The sequence below is a fragment of the Xiphias gladius genome, chromosome 12 (genome assembly GCF_016859285.1).
Source record: "Xiphias gladius isolate SHS-SW01 ecotype Sanya breed wild chromosome 12, ASM1685928v1, whole genome shotgun sequence".
Lineage (NCBI taxonomy): Eukaryota > Metazoa > Chordata > Actinopteri > Istiophoriformes > Xiphiidae > Xiphias > Xiphias gladius.
The window spans coordinates 7,648,152-7,669,151 of NC_053411.1; the positions used below are offsets into that span (position 1 = coordinate 7,648,152).

Consider the following 21,000-nt stretch of genomic DNA (forward strand, 5'->3'; position numbering starts at 1 on the left):
GAATACCTCACTAAAGTATACTATTACAGGACAGGTGAAATACAAATTCTAACTTGCAAAAAAACAACTGGTGAGGGACGTGTGGATACTGTGGAGCCATTTCGCCTTGTCCAACCTTAAACGACTCACCTTTGTACAAACATGGGGTTGGCTGTCACGAGGTCCTTTCATAAAAAGTACACTAACTAGTTAGAGTATATTGCATATCAGGTAGAAAACGCACCTCAATATCACTACTTATAGGTAAGTATAGTTTGCAAAAAAGAAACGGTGTAAGAAGTGCACTCGGTAAGCGATATTACATTCGCTCAGCGGAAGTACTCGTTAACAATATCCGGGTGATTTTTTTTCGGAAAAAAATTGGCGGTTTGCGTTCGAGCTCTTACGATTTCTGTTCCCGTTAGTAAAACTCTCAAGTTTATTTTAACAAATGTTCACTCAAGCTTAACTACAATTGGACCGGATCTTATAACACTTGTAGCTGCTCCATGGCAGTACTTGTAAGTTGCGACAACGGCTTGTTAAATGTAATGCTGACAAACTCCAAACAAGTTCGAGAGCTAAGTTAGCTATCGCTAACAGTAAACTTAGTGGCTAGCTGCTTAATATTAGCCAGGCTGGCTTTTTCGACCAGTCACCACCAGACACCCACACCGCTTCTTCCATTTCGGAATAATGGCGAATCCGGCGTTATTGCAGAAAAAGAACGGGAAATATCTGTGGTTTGCCCTCCTCGGACTGGGATTTCAACCAGACGCTGTCATATCGTCTATCGCCGGCAAAACCAACATTAACCCTAAACACATCAACCTGGGACCGTGAGTCTGCTTTCATTTTTGATAACGTTAACAGATTAAGACGCCGATAGTAGCTAACTGCTCAGGGCTTCCGCTATGTTCTGTTTCACGACCGTTCAGCGTTATCGACGCTACTTTCACGTCAAAAGTTACATTTTTGTTGCCATTCACAATGCTCTTGACGTTAAACTTTATTCTAACCGTTTTGTTATTGACAATAGGAGTATGTTTGACAAACCAAACAAGGATGCTTTCTACATAATTACCAATTTTCTGTTGGAGAAGCTCAACCCGGCACGATTTCATGAAGCATACAGGTAAATTTACACATGATGATCTATTGCCATTCCTATAGAAATGTGGGTAAGATTCACTGTCATATGTGTTTGTTTTGGGTTAGGCATTGCTGGCCTGTTTTGAACCACAAAGCAGATGCTGAGTTCCGCAAAGTTACCTGCGCTTGGCTGAAAGAAATAATGGTAAGAATTGGATGATGTTCACCCTCTTCATCTTTTCAGATAGTACATTTCACAGATTATATACTCAATTTATGTCCTCACAAATGGGAACCTGTGTCCAGTTTTTCGTCCTTTGTTCCTTAATTCCTTTTGGCATTTCTTTCACCCTTGTCTGCTCCTCACTCTCCTGTTCTCCTTACATGCTTACCGTAAAGATTTGTGTGCAGCTTTTGCACAACACAAAAGTGACATAAATCCACAAATAAAGTATTGGGGGGTAATGATAGCTTAGGGACTGAGATGCTTACCATGTAAATGTTAATGTACCTGGTTTGAATCTGGTGGGTGGGGTCCCTCAGTTGCACATCAACCCTTTCTCTCCACACATTTCCTGCCTGTCTATCAACTGTTTACAATTAAAGGCTAAAATGTCTATTAAGAAACTATTAAGAAAACATCATTACATTCACTAATACAAGTTTTATAGGCAAGAATACTATGTAATTTAATGACAGTCATCTGTTTTTAACTCTCTGTAGGATGAAACTGCAAATGCGGGATCCAAAGTGGTTGCATCCTTGTTCCTCTCCCCTGGAGGCCCCAAGTTTATTAGCTTAATGCTTCATTTGGCCAACCATACCATGCTGCAGGAAATGAAGACATTCACCACAGGTATGTCTAGATACAAAAACTCCCCCCACACACACGCACACTACCACTAACAAGTACTCACAATCTAATTTAATTTGTCGTGGAGCTGGCATGCAAAAAGACTAGCAATGAATCTTAAATATTGTCATTGTCAGATGATAGCTGGGTTCCTGATGCTGCAGCGATACCCGCTTCCTCCCTGGACATGGCGGTCAAGAGACTCGACCTGGTCAAAAAAAGGTTTTTGAAAACTGCAGTGGATCAAGATCGTTTTCTCCAGGAGTACCAGAGACGAGCCCAGTAAGTCCTGGGCAGTCCAGCTGGGCAGAGCTAGTTGTTATTTCATATTTACATCAGTAGAAGCAGGCTATAGATAGAAACTTTTGTACTTACAGCACTATTACAGATAACCTTATGGTAATGATATCAAGTTTCTCCGATTTGTTGAAGTCTGGCAATAACAAAAATAAAATGTGTTGTAACATTTAGTAAATATTACACAAAAATAGTCAGGATCACCTGTAAATAAAACATAAAATTACCTGAATTTCAAATTAAATAGAAAAATATGATCATATTGTTTCATTTACTCTTAATTTTCGGATTCAGAAGTAGCAACAATGTTCAGTGTATCTATTTGTTATAATGGTTTGCTCATGCAGAGACATAAGAGCTCCAATTAATTGTGATAGTCCATGTAAGGTAACACTTAATTGATTCAGGAGGGGAGATGTTTTTGTCATTCCTTTTTCATACTCGGTTGATACTACTTAATATGTTGAAAATGTATACAGTATTATATATTACTTATTTAAAAATTCCCATGATTTAATCAGCTGCATGGCTTGTTACTTTTACTTTGGGGTCATTGTATTTCTACCATTTCAATTGCTTCTTATTCTGTTATGTTGGATGTCTTTTAGCTTGTTGAAAATTATTTTCTACTACTGCAATTTTATTTTATTTTTTTCCCCAGAGGTATTTTTGCTTTAATCTTATGTCATATGGGACAGGTCTCGCTGTTGCATGTGATTGGCTGTTTGGTTGAGGCCCACACCTGTTTGTGTGCAATAATTGGTAAACCCATGTTTAACTCGGCCACTTGGTGGCTGCTGGAAGGTGTTTGCAATCAGTGTAATTAAAACCATGGGCACACACAGCTACATTATGTTGTAGATTATAGAAGTTTGCATTTTAAGGAGTTTGTTTTATGGTAATTTGCTTTGAATGTGGAAGTCAGATTCTCGCTACTTTGTTGGTCATTTCTTGTTTAATTTGGTGCCTTTTGTTTTTCTCTCTTGAAGGCTTCTGGTGAAGTCTTTGAAGGATATCAGAGCAGAGGATACCAAGTATGATGAGCTACTTAAGTATGTATATTTTTCTTTCTTTTTTTCCATACTTCTGATTTATGTCGTTTGCTAGATTGAACAAGTTGGACTATCTACTTTCAGGCGTCATAACAGTGATTCTGCACAGGAGGGAGTTTCTCCAGCTGAGAAGACCAAAAAGGTATCTAATCTATTTACAAAAACCTACGTACTATGAAACATGAGACATAATTTGTACTCCCCAATTTGCTAATCATAAATTATAACAGCACTGATCACAAGCTTCCTGAATTTCTAAATCAGTGCATACTATTGCCAGAGGTATGATGGGGACTTAAGTACTAAGACAAAAAGTATTAGAAAGACAATGTTCTGTGCTGAGACCTTGATATTTGTTCAACGAACTCACAAAAGTACTTGGTTGTCCAAAGGTGCGCTCCTTGTGGTCAACCATTGATGAAATGCTGTCGACTACCAAAGAGGAGCAGAATGCTGTGGAAAGTGTTTTGAAAGGGGATGTAGACCAATACAGCCTTGACGGAACAGATCGAGTCCTCAAAATTCCCCAGAGTCTGCTGGAGAGAATTGAACAGCTCCCACATCAGGTGAGCTGGAAGATAATGGGTCAGTTAATTCTGTTAACTGTGGCCTGGTAAATCTGATACACAGCACGTTAGATTCTTATTTATGATTCTTCAGTCTATAGTTTGGGTGCACAATATTTTCTTCACACTATTTAATTCTATCAAATCTCAACCTTCGTCTAATTTTGTCAACTTTTTTTTTTTTTTTTTTTTTTTTTTTAATTTAACTATGTCCTGTCGCACTTATAAAGGAAAAGAAAAATGCTATCTAATCTTGAAATTTGTAATGGAAGCACATCTCATTTTGGCCTAAATTGTGATGGAAATTCTATGAAGGCTTGTTAAAATCCATCTACTCTTTCTGTGTATACAAGCAATAAACAGAGATGGAAGTAGGTGAAAGTTTCAGGGTGGCTACAGGGGATGCACAACAGCCATTTTCAGGCCAAAGACTGACGTACTGCAGTGTGACTTCATAAATCACACGGAGTCTCACAGCCTTTGTGTATGCATACCTTCCAGTTGAGTTCAGGGAATGTGTATGAGGCCGGCCAGCTAAACCTCCTGTGTGTGTTGGAGCTGACGAACCACGCACTGCAGATCCTCAAGGAGGAGCGTTGTCGGGTCTCTCATGTCCCCAAGCCCCAGCTCAGTCCTCAGCACCTGCAGGAGAAATGTCAGCAGATGGCCCGTGTGCTGCAGGACCTCCACCTCATCAGGTATACATACATTAACCCCCGATCACTTGATAGAAAGATGCACTTTCTCCTACCTGTCTGCTGCAAGGGACATGATGTATAGGTACTGACATCAACTACAATCTTTTTTTTAAATTCAAGATTTGTCAAATGTGCAGCTTAAATCTCAGGTTACTTTTTGTGGTTTAGAAACTGGGATGGTAAATGGAACATTGGCAGTCATAGGGGAAAAGTGACCTCAATAGTATTTGCTGACTGAAAGTTAATTATCAGTGTGTTAACCTCCTTTTGCCCCCCCCCCCTCACCTCAGACAGAAGATTTCCAAGGAAGACATTCCTGGGGTCAAAAGTACCATCAGAGGGTTGGAGGCTGAGTGGGACAGGAAGTGGATAGTCGCCCTCAAAGACACACCATTAGTCTCTTTTTTGAATGAAGATCCTGTGAGTGGTCCTTGGAACTACTTCAATCCTAGAGTTGCTTTTAGGAAAAGTACAGTCGCATATCAAAAACAGCTCAATTGAATTTACTTTCCAGTTGCAAAGCTTGACATCCCCCCCCCTTTTTTTTTTTTGTGTGTGTGTGTGTGTGTGTGTGTGTCTCTTTTAGGCTCTTGGCTTCCTCTCACCAATGGCTCCACTGTCATTTAAGCCAGCGGCTGAAGCTAGTTACAGAAGTAGTGTCTTTTCCCAGTACCCTGCTAAACTTCTTGGTAAAATGAATCAGATTATATTCTAGTCAATACATTAAGTTGGATAAGAAGTTATTTTTTGGTCCTTAATTTTACTCTATACAATTTTTTCAGAGGAGAAGCCAGCAGAGAGTAAATCACACGAAGGCATCAACCCAAGTTATTCTAACCTGAAAAGGTAACGTAATCTATCTTTGGACAGCTAGTAAGGGAAATGTAAGCTTAATGATATTTTCATAATGTATTTTTAAAGTGTGGTGTTTGGTGTATTGCCCTCTGTTGGGAGGCAGATACCTGGGCAGTCCTGAGCAGTGCTCTGTCCGTCACTAGTCCTCCCTATAGCATCCTTGCTCTCTGATGACCGCGGTGAATTGAGGGAAATCGCCACGGACAGATACGGGGCAGACACTATTTCTGCATAACTCTTAATTATACAAAAGTTACATGGAAACATACCATAAATGAGCTTAAACACAAATTTTGGAGCAGAGAAGGAAGTTAAATACCAACATCATTGACTGATAATGCAATGTTGAAATACAGAAGCATATACAGTAACTGTCATGTAATAGATGACATTGCAAAAGACCTTAGGTAAACTACAAAATATTTAGATGTACCAGAAACTCTTTATTTACATATCACGAGAAATAATGCAACTTCTCTGAAGTGCTGTGCAGCTGGGGATTTATCAATCCTCAGGTTAATTACTGGTTTGTTTGTATAAATAGCAAGCCACAAAACTCTGGTTTTGAAGCAAATGATGGCAAAGAAAAGGTGCGTTACTGTGAATGTGTTAAATAACAAAGCCTTGTGTCTTTGAAACAGCTCTTGCTCTGCAACAGCTGAGAGGAATGAAAGTCCTGCTGTCACAACTGAAGCATCATCACGAGCGAATACCTCTCTCGACTGGATTTTTGACACGCCTCCATCCCCTCCTCTGAGGGCTCCGCCTGTGCCACCACCTGAGGCTAGTGTTATATTTCAGCTAACCTCCGTTTTGGGTTTAAACTTTTTTTTTTTTTTTTTAATTGGATTCACTCCACCTTTGAATTTGGGTGCACCAGTTGTTCCAGTTAAACCATATATTTAACAGATCTGTGCTTTGTTTTTAGGCCAGTGTGAGGAGGACGACCTGTGTTCATGGGAAGGTGGCTCCCATGAGGACAAAGACTCAGATATTAGACATGGAGTGTGATAACCTCGCTGATCAGGTATAGCTATGACTCAATTAATGGAAAAGTCAAAGGCTGTGATAGCTTAGAATAAATGCTACATCCAGTTACGGAATTGAGGAAGTTTAAGAATCCTTACTGTTTTTTGTTTTTGTGTTTTTAAGTGGTACTTTTTATAAAGTCTGGAATGAGGGTGAGGAATGACTTAGACTCAAACTAGGGCCAGGATTCTAGAGACTCCAATCTTGACTGTGTGTTAGTTTGCAGATGCTGTAACTACTACCAGTCCCACAGAAGGCAGGGTCAAAGGTCTGGACTTGGAGGGCCTTCTCAGCACTCTTCATGGAGATCCCTTCTCTACTAGAAAGCAACTGCCCCGTACACCTGAGAGCTTGAGTAAGTCACAAGCTGTTATATTTACCTCAGCACTCATGTCTATACATTTGGTAAACTGTGTACAAACACCCAAGGGGGGGGCATGAAGGCTAAGCTTAATAGGAATGGTATGGTACTTAAGAATGATTGTGGGGGGTGTTCCTCTGTTTAAAACATTTAGGGAAAACTGACATAGTGACATGGTTTTCTTTTTAGTGGGTAATATTATTTGCTCTTTTTTCTGTCTCCTTAACAAGTTATGGATGTGAAAAGCTCATGGCGGAAGGCAGTCGAGGAAGATAAAGCAGAGAAAATCCGACGGTCATTCAAGTTTAATGACAGCATAACAGGGCAGTTCACTTCCCTCGAGGAGCCTCAGCATTGGTTGCTGAGCTCCATTGCTCCCACCGAGAGTGTCTCCTGCAGTATTGCCCCTGCTGTCACTAGCCACAGCAGCCCCCCTGTCTGCCAGCAGGGGGTCTTACTCAAGTCCACTCTGTCGTGGGACACCTTCAACACTGAGGCCCTTGACAGCCCGAGTGGCACAGGCAGCAGTGCGGTCCAGTTCAGTCTTGACCATGAAACTCTCCCTGAAATGCCAAGCTGTAACAGTCTGCTGAGCCTCGACGATGAAGCAGTGGACATGGAGAGTGAGGAAGAAGACGATGAGCTCCTCATCCCTTCGCTGAGGACTGACGCAAAGCAGTCGCCACTAACTGTGGCTTATCATAGGAGTCACACCCAGCAGGTGTGTGATGATGGGTCCTTCATCGAAAGCAGGAAGAGGACACCAGAGTGCCTTCTGTCAGGTCACAGTGTTTCTGGTTTGGATAGAGACTGGCTAACGGAGCCTGTAAAGCCAGTGGAAGCCTCAGACAAGGTCTTCTCACTGGACCTAGAGACACTGGAGACACCGTCACCCCCAAAGAAACAGGAGTACAACCTCCCAAAACTGATCACATTCTCTCCAATAGATGACATGAAGTGTTAACTACATATGGAAACCGATCTTTTTTTTTTTTTTTTTTTTCCTTTTTCTTTAACTGTCTGCCCTGATTTTTAATAGATTTGTTCAAATATCTGTACATAGCTGTGAAATAACCTACTTTCGTCACATGCTAAATTAGTTTTCTGTGCTTGTTTATTGGTTTTAATTTAAAATGGTAAGACATGAACTTTAATAAAAATTGTAAAATATGGTTTATTTTGTTTACTCCCCCCCCCCCCCAACTTGTCCAATAATACGTTGGATAGCAGTGGTGGTTTTGATTGAAATGAAAATGCTAGTCTCCTTCTTTCCCTTACCCTTAACATTACACTGTTAGGATGTTTTTGTACAATGCAATGTCTTAACCTAGTGCTAAAATATTTTTCTAAGTAAGTGACCAAGTGAGTAACCAAGGTCAGTCAGGTTGATGAAAGTGGTGGAATTTAGAGTATATCAGTTCATTGTCTGTTGTGTCAAGGTGATAAGGTCAGCTATAATTAAAATAAAATGGCTAAGAAGCTTGCAGCTCATCCAAACCTTCCTTTCTCCTCCTTGTGCAAATTGTCAAACCTCTGGTTTTGTTCCCATTCAACCTCAGGTTTTTAGCTTTTTTACACTCCAATTTTTGCCTGAACTTGAGTGTGCTTTTGCTGTGATTTTTGTGCCATCCACAAACACGACATGCATTTGAATTAGCTGAAGCTAAGGAAAGACTCAAAATGATATAGTTGATAGTAAACAGAAATGTGTGCTGACTGCCTCAGTATGGGTGTACCTGCTGGAAGGATGAGCCAAAGCAAACAATGTGATGCTCAGCAGCAAGTGTCAATGAGCTATACTTCAGTGTTTATGGACACACAAGCTCAGCACTCAAGGATGAAAACATGATCTACATTGTTAGTCCACCATATTTAAACATATTTGTGTTCCAGTCATTGTGCCTCATTTTTTTTCCAAATATACACCTGTTAAGGATTTTGCACCACTTTTTTAAAATCACATCACCAAGTAAGTCAAACTGAGGCTGTGCGTGTGTGTGTACTGTATACAAGTATGTATGATCTATGTAGGAAGGCAATGCACTGCCCAAAAGTACATGCAAACAATGGGATATATATCGAACACTGCCTATTACCAGTAATGACTAAAAATACTGCAAGTGGGATATGGACGGAGTTAACATCCTGATTGGAACTACAATATTATGTCATATATTTTTATTACATAATCATAATGTACAATATTTTTTACCAGAGTATTCAATATACCACAGTAAAAAGTTAAGACTTGTAACAGTAATTATCGTCAATCAAAATCATTACAAACTAAATCATAATTTTCACAATATTTATTTAATGCTGTGTCCAATTTCTGAATTATATATGAAAGATTATACAATTGTTGGAATAAAGAAATGTTCCGAAGGTTTATCTTACATGAATTGCTTTGTACTATTCAGTTGGTGATTATGTAGTGCTGAATGAAATGTGACAAAGCTGGGGACTTTAGCTCAGGCTTTCAGGTTCTGTAGTTTATACATTTCAGTGTTTTTAAAGCCTCCGCACCGCCACCTGTCACAACAAAACGAGACATTATCACTCAAGGCCACGGCACTGCAATAATTGTGAGTGATGGCTTCAAGAGTACAAACAACAACAAAAAACAGAATGAATAGCCTATGACATCATTCTTACCACAGATGATTGTGGAGCAGTGGTTCAGTGGAATCAGCGTTGTCCAGGGAGTTTCATGGTTCCGTGGGGATCTTCAGACCTTGATCTGGTTCAGTCACCAGTCTTCTAGCCCCCCCGATATAAGTATCCTCCTCCTCCTCACTGTCCATGTATCGGTCTCCCTCCAACTCATCCTCATCATCTCCAGAGAGAATGATGTTATAATGCACTCACATGAGACTTGATAAGGATTGTTGTTAACGCCACTAGGTCACTTGTTAGTGTTAACTGGTGGTTACACGTAAAATCTACAACCGTTAATGTGTTGTCCTTGACAAAAACAGTTTTCACAATGATGGACATTTTGACCATGTAAATTACAAATAAATTCACATATATGGTTGAAGAGTTTGAGTTACAGGTGAAAAATGGAACAGTTTTGTGTCTCAAAACTAAACGGGATTGAGAGTATCAGCCTGTTTTATGTCTGTATTTGCACGCAGGCACACACTGACTTTTCACAGCAACTAGCACCCCTGTAACCTCACATCCCCTTTGTAGGCCTGCGAGAAAGCAAACAAAAGGAGCGATGCATAGAATCACCTGGCAACTCAGTGCTCTTATTATAATGTTGAGAGCGTATTCAAACCAGCGGGCTTGCCCGTGGTGAGAGAGCACCGGTGGAAACACCAAAGCTCACGTGGATACGAATGTTTCTCGATAGAAAAAGTTTGCAAAGTTTCGAACGTTGGGCCGGTGCCTTCGCATTCAAGTCGAACTAAGCGATACGCGTCGAAACTGCGCGCGTCATTACGCACGCTGAACCGTGGGTACGAAACCGTGCACCACGAACAACAACAAGGCCTCTCCGAAAAATAACCACAAAAAAAAAACGCCCGTGCCTCTCCGCACACCGAACGATCCGTGTATCACTGGTTATTAACACAGTTTACGAGCAGCAAATCGCGGCGCGTGCAGGGAGCGGCGGCATCCTGGACGCAGCGCGCGTACGTGCAGCCCAGTAACACATCACAAGGCAAATCCCTGCCCCCCCCCGAAACAAACCTCTAAATGAGAGAGTAAAGGAACGCGCTTCTCAGTGTGTGAAATACCGACATGTCAAGCTCAAGCCCAGGTGAGATGATTGAACTCAACAGCTCTGTTTAAGGTCCAACTACATTCAGACGCACTTTTCTCCCTCACTCAAATTCTTAACATCTGTAGCTGCGTCCAGGGGAACATCTGGAGATTAGTTCACAAATATGAGAAACTTTAAACCGGAAATGAAAAATACATTTTAATTCAAGATTCAACCATTAAAACCAATTAACTGGGGGTCCCCGATAGAAGAGCCGGCCCCGGTGTCCGCACGCCTGTGCGTCCTGACCGTAATGGTTCCATCGTCTCCATGGTCCACAAGAAAGAAACAAACCCAAAAAACATATTCTGGATTTACATGAGTTTTGGCATAGTCGCCCCCCCCCCAATATTCTGGATGTAAAATTTGTATAGTTTGATGCCCTCAAAACAAAATACCAGTGTTTTCAAATGGATACACAGTTGTTAATACATTCCACAGCTGTGCCGGGAAATCCAATACATTCTATCCAATTTGCAAGCAGTAATCGTCGCGTAAAAAGTCTCTTTACATCAAAATCTGTGTTTTTCCAACAGGCCTACTGACATGGTGTCAACTGTCCACCTTTAAATTCAAAAAGTTACATTTACTTCAATACTGAGGGAGCTTTAAAGGATTTTAAGGAGATGAATTACTGAATTTTTGTTAAAGAAAACACGAATGCGTTTTTGTCTCACTCGCGCGGTGCCTGGTCCAGCTCATGGGCGACTCCAGTCAGCCGCCGTTCCCCACTGCGCCGTGGCCTGCTGAAGGCCATCTCTGAAGTTGGTGGGTTTTCCGCAGTGGTTCCGTTGATCTTGAGCTTTTGTCCAGGGCTTTATTTTCCAGCAGCTTCAATTCCCCGAGAGTTAGCTTTCCACAGTTTCAGTCTGCGGCAGGTCAACAGAGGGAGGCGAAGAGAGAAAATCGGAGTGGTCCGCAGACCTTACAGAGCCTCGTTCGGGTCTCCACTCTGTTTCCGTGACATGCACTTGGCGCGCGCTTGAGCGCGAGCAAGAGAGAGATCCCCGCGTCCGGACGTGGGTCCAGGGAGGAAAAAGGGCTTGAGGTTGGCGTAGATGTTGAGTTTTGCCCGCCTGGCAAGTTGCCACCTTTTTCTCTCCCCTTGGCTGCAAAACCCCTCGGGATGTTCTCAAGCTCTCCATGGATGTAATGCGCGTGGAAGTTCCCGCTGCAGTCTGACACAAATCTGGAGCTGCAAGGTGCGAGCTCTTCGTGGCTTACTGTGTGAATAGGCCCTCTCCATATATGAGGCTTGCATTGAATAGTAGATATCACTTACTACTAGTAGGTGATATCTACTACTAGTGTTTGTTTTTTCTTTTTTCGAGAGCAGTAAAAAAATAAATAAATCTGAAGGTTTTCTCAGTCACCTGTTGCTTTTCTACGTCGGTGTAATTTCTACCACCTTGAGGTGGGGGGCGTCAGAAACGGAGTAAAAGAAAAAAAATAAGCGAGTCAAGGCAGCAGTGGAAAGTCAGAGAAGGCGGGAAGTCGAGCCATTTCCCCTTCACAATAAAAACGCAAACGCAAACGCAAGAAAATCGAATTCAGAGGCCGTAGATAAAATTATTTGTACCAAAAAGAGAAGACATTTATGAAAAACAGCTGAAACTTCTTTGCATTCGGGTTCCATTCAGTATATCCTGGGTGTCGCATAAGCCATACCCTACCAAAATAAACAGGGCAAAATAAAGTATATTTAGAAACAACTAAATTCACTTTTGTTAAGAGTTCAACAGTTAAGATCAAGATATTTCTTAACTGATTACTCTGTAAATATAAATGTCGACTATAATATACACAAAATGAATATATTGTAATAGTTGTGTTACGAAGTATGGCACTACAACCACCACTTCTACTATAACCGATAATAATAATTACAATAATAATAACAATGACAAATGTGCGGACAAACACGAAAAAATAAAGCTAGTCATGTACTTATTACTTTTGAAGGGTAACGTCAAGACTTAATAAATAAATAAATAGCTTTACTCCGAAACGTACTTTGAAAAGACACGCCGGAAGACGGGGATTTTATGTGGGCTAGCTTGACAGCGCTCCCCGAGGCCAGCCAGCCTGTGTCAGTTGCGGCAGGGTCTGTAGCCTCTCCTCTTCTCTGGGCGGTTCCAGGCTGAGAGAGACGTTTGGGAGGAAAGCTCACCAACAAAACTGTAAGCCCGGACACAAACATGGCGCCTGCCTCCGCCGACAACTTCAGATGAAAGTGTGGCGAAGAAGTGGCCAGCAAAGTTTCGCAGGAGTATTTCGGAGTGGCTTTTTTTTTTTTTTTTTGCGCGCCGTCCTGGTTGAGCCTGTTTCGGTTTGCACAGCTAGAAATACGGAATATATCGGGCGGGCAAAAACAGCAAGTTGCCTACATGTCAACATTGTCTCCCGCTGCAGTGTAAACAGCTGGTAAGTGCTCACAATTTCGGGTTCGGAAAGAGCTGGGACTAAGCTGGGTTTGCTGTAAGAACTAGTGGTCGTGGGTTGTCTATTTGAATGTCACTTTAGCGGTGTTTAAGTGAGGTCGCCCGCTGGAAAAAAAATGGCTTTTCCTGGTGTTGCGCCGCTGCGGGCTGCCTCTGCACTTTTCATCGTGTGTCATCCGACCGCGGAAAGAGAGAGAGAGCGAGCCACGTATCACTGCACGGGCCGATCACAGGAGGACGTTTCTTTTGTTATATCCGCGGTGATGTGTGGTTTCCCCCCCCCCCGGTCAAAGTTGACCGAGTTATGGGTACAACAGTTGGGATTAGAACTCCCCCTTCCTCCTCCTCCTCTCCTCCACAGGCCCTCCGTGACGCCAGATAATCAGACTCTGCTCTCCTGGAGCCCGTCTAACCTTGCAGGTGTTTGCCCTCGGCCACGCTCACTAACCGAATTTCCTGCTTCAAATAGAAGAGATAGTCGGTTAAAACTGACTTTAGCAGGGGAGATCTGGCACTTGAATAGGCTCATGATAAGGAACTGTTAACCTGACTTCCTTTTGGGCATGTGGCTCGCTCTCATCCAGGAACTTTGTTTCTGAATCTGCCTGGCCTGCGATTTCTGTGACCCTAAACCTAGGACACAGTGTTGTGTAAGATGCTTCTGTTGGCTGGTGGTGTGTGTGTGTGTGTGAGTGTGTCTGAGTGTGTGTGAGTGTGTGAGCACGAGCACTGCCAAGGTGCTCACATATCTATGCCTCAGCACCTGACTGTTTGCCAGCCAGCGGGAGTCTACAACCCCCAAGGCCTGGAGAGTACTCCCTGCTTCAGCTTCCGATCGCAGTTTTGGTGAATCACGGCGTGCATGTGATGTTCCTGTTGTGACAGCTGTGGCACAAGTCCCAGCAGAGCCCAGGATGGCACTTCCTCCTGTATTGCACCGATTTCATTCATAATTTCACTCGGGTGTTTGACCATCTGAGATGGCAGGGGCAATAATAGAATAACCGGGGCTTGCGGAGGGAGAAAATCGTGGAAAGTGCTCGGGGAGAATTGCGTCAGAACTGAGCCGCTGACACGTGGAAACATAGCAGAAAAATCTTTTACTTGACCTTGGTTCAGCCTGACGGCCACTGGAAAAGGGGAGTGGAGTGAATGTTGCCCCCTCACTGCTGCAGGCAGAAGGTATAAAGTCGGTCAAGGCTGCACTGTGGCTTTGTGTACATTGAACTTGCACTTTGTCACTGGTGCCGGTCATCCAAAGGCTCTGTCAGGTGACCGAGCAAAAGGAAGCAGATTGGCCAAGGGAGCGGCAGCAGGCTGGTGAAGGACTCTGTGGCTTCCAAGGCAAAAGTCAAATAGGATTTAGATCAGTGTGAGAAAATTGCAGATCTTTTTAGTAAAGCCAGCCAACTAAGATTTCAAGTGCTTTTATCTCTTACTCTTAAAATGACATTACACCTACTTACAGTTCAGCCAACACCTAAGCTGACGTGGTCTTTTGCTTTATACACTTGAACTGGCACTATTTTCTTTCGGGACTTCCACTGTGACCGACAGTCCCGGGTCAATTTATCACCTACCCTTGGACTGACATTTCAGCTCCTTTCAAAACTCAAAGTCCAACTGAATCTTAAGTTCCCTTCAGCACTTTCACTTTAACTGATACTTAAACTTTACTCCGTGCTTACGCTTAAATTTTTCGTTACTTCTGTGAAGGAAGTCTTCCTCCTTAAGGAGGTCTGATGTCATTGTTAGCAACACAATAGCATCCCCAGAACTGGTGGGGAGTCATTGTCTGGTTCAAGGACACTTCAGCAACCCCGGTCTTCTTTCTCAACATTGCTGTTAGTACTGTGTATGTTTTCACATGGTGTTGCTGCTTAAGTAGCCAGAGGTAAAGGCAGATTTGATACAGAGACTACTGACAGTACAAGTTCCCGGGCTTGCTGAGTCAATACTGACCTGAAACACTTCAGTGCATTTTGGTTAACTGCCTGTTTTCATGTCTTAACATACATTAACTCCAGATAGTTGTTTCTGGCCAAAGAGCAACAACAAGGCTCTTGTAATGCAGCCAGATACCCTCTCAGGTAACCTAACTCCTTCCTCTGACTTTTGCACTTTGGTGTGATGTGCCAGTAGTGTTGTAGTGGTCCTCTTTGAGTCGGCCTGGTTCTTAGCTGGTATAAACCCAGCTTGTTAGTCAGGGCAATGAGTTTGCCCTCTTTCCCATCTCCTCGGAGTGGAAAGAATGCTCTCTGTCTGCCGGGCTGTCACGCTCCAGGAGGGAGGCAGTCTTGTGACGTTTCTGCTGAGCCCAGCCTCACTGCTCTGAGCTGCCTCTCATCGTCCATCTCCCCAGGTTGTTTTTAATTGAAGAAAGTCATATTTTATAGCAATCCACTGTCCTTGTCTAACCTTCTTGCCGTGTTGTGGGAAACACATCCTGCCTGCTGCTGTTGGCTGTGCAGGCAACAATTGTTTTTACACAGTTCGGCAAACACTTGAAGTGTATCACTTTCCCTTGAAAACACACCTGCCTCTTAGATGGCGTGCTTTGTAGGGCACAACAACAGACCTAAAAAAAAACAATCATCCAGGAGGAAAAAAAGTGGAAATTTTCAGCTTCAGTTATTTGGATTTGTTCCACTTCTCCCTTGATTGCTTGTAGCCACCGGTCGCTGCCGCTCGCTTTTGATGTTCTCTTGACAAAACATTAAACAAGGATCCAGTGCAGTTAGATTGCTGTTGGACTGACAAAGATTTACAGAGAGAAAATACGAGAGGGGAGCAGACAGTATGGGTGAGCCAAACGTTATAGTGCTGAATTGGTTGGTGAGTTAGCTGATCAAAGATAGTTTTGATAATTCTGCATCAGTTAAAAATTCAAAACATTTGCAGGTTTCACTTTCTAAAATGTGAAAAAGTTACTTGTTTTTATGTTTCAGTGGATGACAAATTAAATTATAGGTGTTCTTTATTTGACTTATTTTTTTTACTTATTTCCTAAGTAAATTAAAATCATTTTTTTGACTTAAGTAAAGGAGTGTTTGTCATTATTTTCAAAGTCATTATAGATTAAGCAATACAAATTGAATTATTTCCATTGAAAATTGATATAGTCATTCTTTAAAAATCATTTGTGCAGCTGTAGCGTATCATTCCTGTGGATTATTGCTCTGTTTGTGAACATCCTTTGTGCTACACCGTGCAAATATCAGCACAGTGCTTCAGTAAGATGACAGAAATGTTATGCTCAGTTAGAGCTTAGAAAAATTCCAGCAGAACAGCCTATGCCCAAAGGAACCAAATAAAATAGCCCGTAAGAAAAACATCTGTCTGCTGATTATCCGTTCTGTCTGTTATCAGTGTGATTTGGCAGTCAGATACCTATTCTGAGAAGTGTGTTGACGGCTTATCGTCAGCCCCTAAATGAAATTGGATTTTATGTATTGTCTCTGTGTAAAAAAACACAGCTGCCAGGGTTAAACAAATACGACTGAGGAACAGAGTTCACCGTTGGTCTTTGGCTTTGTCGAGGCCGTGCAGCGAGAGAGCGACGTTGTTAGCATATGGATGTGATAATGCCAGGCTATCACACAGGCTTATCTGGACCCAAAAGGCAGATAGACTGTGAATGCTCCACCTCTCACTCCACAGCGAGTAAGAGTTTTTTATTGAACAGCTAAATATACTGTATTTCATGCCTTTTTCAAGTGCACTTGAGGATGTTTTGGTCAGAATAAACGGCAATGCAGTTTTTTTCTTATTTTCTATATTGCTAACTGTAGGCTGATGTGGCTCGGCCAAGTAAGACTGGTAGACTCATCACATCATGCTGTTAAGATAAGTTAGCAGGGTGAGGTATTTGCAGAACGCAGGTTAACAGCCAACCATGCTAACACATACTGTAGCTTGGGCCAAATGAATTTAATCAGACAGCAACTCATCTGGCTGTCATTTGAGATCACCTCTCCTCAAACCCACGCTCCACATCAGAAAGAAAACAGAGCATTCGTTTTTCTGTGGTCCTTGCCTTGTAAAATGGAGGTTTCGTCACCTCATTGGCACCTTGTACTCAGTCTGGCCTCCTTCACTGACAGCACACTGTGATGACAGGTAGCAAGGAGGGCCACTTTGCTATTCAGATCCTCCGAAGCCCAGAGGTACAGAGTGGCACTTAGGGCAGACACTGGTGCTGCAGAGGCTGACACACATCGTGGCTCAGCGGCAGCCGCTGGATCCGAAAGGGTAATCTGTCAGAGGCTATTACAGCTGTAATGAAATGAACTTTTCCTGTTATGGGTTTTGCTCTTACTATTTTTTTTTTTTTTTTGTGTCAGTAGGCAACACTGAACTTTCACTTGTGCACTTCAGCAGCCCTGTTGCATGAAGATGAATAAATCGCAATTGTGCAGAAGCCCACATACATCTACACTTGTCACAGTAATGGAGTCGATGTGGAGAACCTGTCCTACTATTTCTAATCAAAGGTCGGTCTGCTCGTTTGTACAATTACTGCATCTGTACACCCTTACAACATTGCTTTTTATTCTCATTTGCTCTGTCCAAGGTACAGTACATAACAGTTGTGTGTGTCACGCTCAGCTGCTGCTTCAGGCAAGCTGCAAGTGGTTCAGCAGGGCTCTTGCTGAAATAACTGAGACAGACACGGCACTGTCTGTTGTCCAGACAAACACACACAAACGCACACACTTGTGCATGCGCACACACGCAGGCAGGCTCTTTCACCCCTGGGGAACGAGCCTCCAGGCTCTTTTGTGTGATAGGAATGAGATCATTGCAGGGCAGACCATGAGGGGATGGAGTATGGAGTTTACACTCAGTATACTTAAATGGAGAAATCTCTGTTTCTGTTTCTGTCTCTTCCTCTCTAGCTCTCGTAGCTATGCTTAAACTGAATTTGGCACCATGTTTATTAACGGGCTTGCCCCATGAATGCAATAACCTGGAAAAGCGCTAAAAATGAACAAACATTAGGTTCGGTACACAAGAATGTGAGGAGTAGGACCTCCCCAGTTTTATTTATGGCAACTGAAAAGTCTTCCTGGGCTGCATAGCCAACCTTTGGCACGTTTGCAAGCAAATTAAGACCAGTGCCACCACTGAGGAATAAGACTTTAGCAAAGGAAACAAGAGACCTTGAAGAATGGCCCAGTCAGCATTTTAGGAGTAAAAGTGATCACAAATTTAATTTTGATCACCAGATGTTACGTGTTATTTTTCATAGCTCACACATAAGATACATTCAGTGCCACAGATTTGCACAAAAGTGTTAAAGTAATCATCTTGCTACTCTAAAATGTTAATATACTCCTCTGTACTACTAGTTACTGTTTTCAAAAAGAATAGGCCATTGCTCCAGAGGTAGTGATTCATTACATCTTGTTGTATTGGATTACACCTTCCAAAACAGTCAAATATTGTTTACTGCTTTATCAAAGTTGACTTTGCAATTGTCACTTCTAATCCATCTGGCCTCAAAGTCTGTTTCAGTTTAGAAAAATGTATCACTAAATTAACTGAATTTGTACTTTTTCATAAGAAATCTGGCACCAGATGCCCATGTGGAGATCAGTCAGAAATGATGGATTAGGCAGTGAGATCATGATTTGAATATTGTTGATTTATTTGTTTTCCTGATGGTTGAACTTTATCACAAATAATCAAGAGATTGGTAATGCCTTTATTATGTCCTTGGTGTTTCTATTTGACTCAATTATGGTTGGCTGAGAGGAAGGTGTGCAAATTATGATTTCTAAAAAATCTGTCATTCAATCTTGGTCAGATGGTTAAGGTTAAGGTTTGAGCCAGAATTGGGCATCATGGATAAAATCCTCCAGCTATATCATGAAAAATAACTAGACAGGAAAATCCATTTTAATTATTCCAGCAAATGAAATACCTTACAGATCAAGTTATCCTATTACATTGATGTAAAAAATATGTAAAAATCCAGTATTACCGTTAAATATTTCTGGTCAATATGTAAAATATTGCACACAAAACACAAGCAGAAATATTGAAGGAATCCAGTCATGGTTCGGAGTGACCATACTCCCTAAGTGCAACCCAGACAAAGTGCGTGACACCCGATCATCAGGGCTCAGGAGTGACAAAGGAACAGGTTTTCACAGGGGGAGGGAGGGCCAGAGCACAACCTTTAGTGGGAGGGGCTCAAGTTACAACACAAGACTTCATACAGTGGAAACTGAATGGACTAGTTTGTCCGCCACTTTGACCCAGCCATTTTACCATTTGACCCAAGAAGCTTCACCATTTTTGCCTTAAGGTTTAAAAGCTCTCCTGGATGTGTTTGTACACCCTACATGCTTTTAAAACTGCAGAACAAGACAGGCATAAAAGCTGTAATATTATGTTCGCTTCTGTTTACAATAATTTTAAAGCTTTTAGTCTAATACCCTGTCAGTACCGTCACTGTTTATAGCACTACCATGTTTTATTTGCTCGCCAGACAAAAGCGGACGATAAAACAAGCCTTTTCTGTCATTTCATTTGCTGTTTATCTAAAAATGAGACAGTGGACTTTATTTTGATGTCCTTTGAGTCTGACAGCAGACTACAGAGAACATGTCAGCTATACTAAATGTAACCTTGAAAGACTTGGAGATCAGTTTCCTCAGCTACAATAACACCAGTCGCAGCTCAGGGTTGCGCAGCCAGCCATTGTTTGGGCTCGGTTCCCATGGTAGCATCAATGTTTGTCTGTCATGGGCTGTCACAAAGAGATATTTGTATGGCTATGGGGTGTGTGGTGGAGGCGGAGGGGGCTGCCACACATGGTTTCAGCCTTAAAAGTTTTTCCGCAATTGTGTGCACACCTAACAGTACTGGCTGTGTAGCCTTGCAGGGAAACATAATTACTCCTTTCAGTATAAGTGATGGTTATTTTGACCCAGTGGTAGTCCAGAATATGGCAGATATCAGCATAATATATCAAATGGCAAAGCATTTCTTTTTAGTTTATCATCTTGTTCAGTGATTGTTGTTTCATCGGCTGCCTTTGTTACACTTCCCTCTCTATTGCACAGAAGTGATATAGCATGAGATATCACTCACTAGTCCTACTTCTAATGGTAACCTCTCCACAACAAATAATGTGCTGTGTTGCTACTGTAACCCCTCACTTACTGAGAACAGGAAATGATATGACAACCTTGAATATCTTTTTGGTGTTCATTGAAAAGACCCTAAAATATAAATACATATTATTCCTAAGTGTTTAAAAACAGCCTGCTAGCCGAAGTACCATTACCTAGTTTTAAGGTTCTGTGCAGAATTTCAAATAATTGACTTGTGTTTGGCTGGAGTGTCACAGTGGGGCAAGTCATATAAACGCAAATGTCTGTCAGTGAGTGAGAAGGTTACACCATTGGTCAGCCGAATGCCGCGTGAGTGAGTGCTGACGTTACGCCAGGAGTTGGTCGGCCAAGTGTTGGAATTTCCCCATTGGCTGTTGCTCTTTCAAAATGAATTGGTACAAAAGACTATCTATTTTATCATCAGGGGGTTGTTTACAGGCAGTGTAGCCAATTTAGCGCCTTTGTCGCTAGATTTACCAATTTTCACAGCCCTTTAGCGACTTTTCCTCACAAAAGTACCTAGCAACAAATCTAGCATCTTTCTGGATAAACCTTAGCTACTTTCCGTAGAAGAGTCACCAGTATTGCCCCGTGAGCGCGAGATCAGGCTTTCCCTCCGCAGGCGCACCTCCCTATGCCTCTCATTCAACTGACCACATGGCAGCTGACAAAGACGTGAATGAGCTTCTAACTTTCTCTGAGTGATCATTTTACAACTAAATATAGCTGAAATCACAGCACAGCCATTGCCTTTAATGTACTTGTGTGGTGATTTTGTCAGACGACGTCGCAGTTATAAAATCAGGATTTTAGCTGTGCAGAGCAGCAGCTTGGAAATGGCTTCAGTTGAAGCCACGTAGTCTTAATGGGCTGGGTTTCAG

The 21,000-nt window shown here is 42.1% G+C and overlaps 2 protein-coding genes and 1 non-coding gene across 5 annotated transcripts in view; all 3 read left to right on the forward strand.

Annotated features, from left to right (window-relative positions):
* Positions 1-318: 318 nt before the first annotated feature.
* On the forward strand, positions 319-7,991 carry haus6 (HAUS augmin-like complex, subunit 6). 2 transcript variants are annotated; one of them, XM_040141436.1, is made up of 16 exons: positions 319-818; positions 1,019-1,114; positions 1,198-1,276; positions 1,795-1,927; positions 2,062-2,206; positions 3,211-3,273; positions 3,358-3,415; positions 3,666-3,839; positions 4,341-4,537; positions 4,828-4,957; positions 5,124-5,226; positions 5,320-5,383; positions 6,034-6,175; positions 6,321-6,419; positions 6,641-6,776; positions 7,013-7,991. In XM_040141436.1, the coding sequence occupies exons 1-16, from the start codon at positions 676-678 to the stop codon at positions 7,744-7,746; spliced, it is 2,496 nt and encodes an 831-aa protein (XP_039997370.1). In that variant the 5' UTR covers positions 319-675; the 3' UTR covers positions 7,747-7,991. The 2 variants fall into 2 exon arrangements, with proteins under 2 accessions (XP_039997370.1, XP_039997371.1); XM_040141437.1 differs by having other exon boundaries at positions 3,211-3,255.
* LOC120797797 lies at positions 5,486-5,616 on the forward strand. Its single transcript, XR_005708585.1, has one exon.
* A 4,638-nt stretch (positions 7,992-12,629) lies between the features above and the next one.
* The window catches only part of dennd4c (DENN/MADD domain containing 4C), a 36,833-nt gene continuing 28,462 nt past the window's right edge, over positions 12,630-21,000 (forward strand). The window contains exon 1 of one of the 2 annotated variants that reach the window (XM_040140555.1): positions 12,630-12,978. The gene's annotated coding sequence lies outside the window, so the exon portion shown is untranslated. Of the gene's footprint in view, positions 12,979-13,318; positions 13,416-21,000 lie in introns of those variants that run through there. The other variant, XM_040140556.1, reaches the window with a different exon arrangement.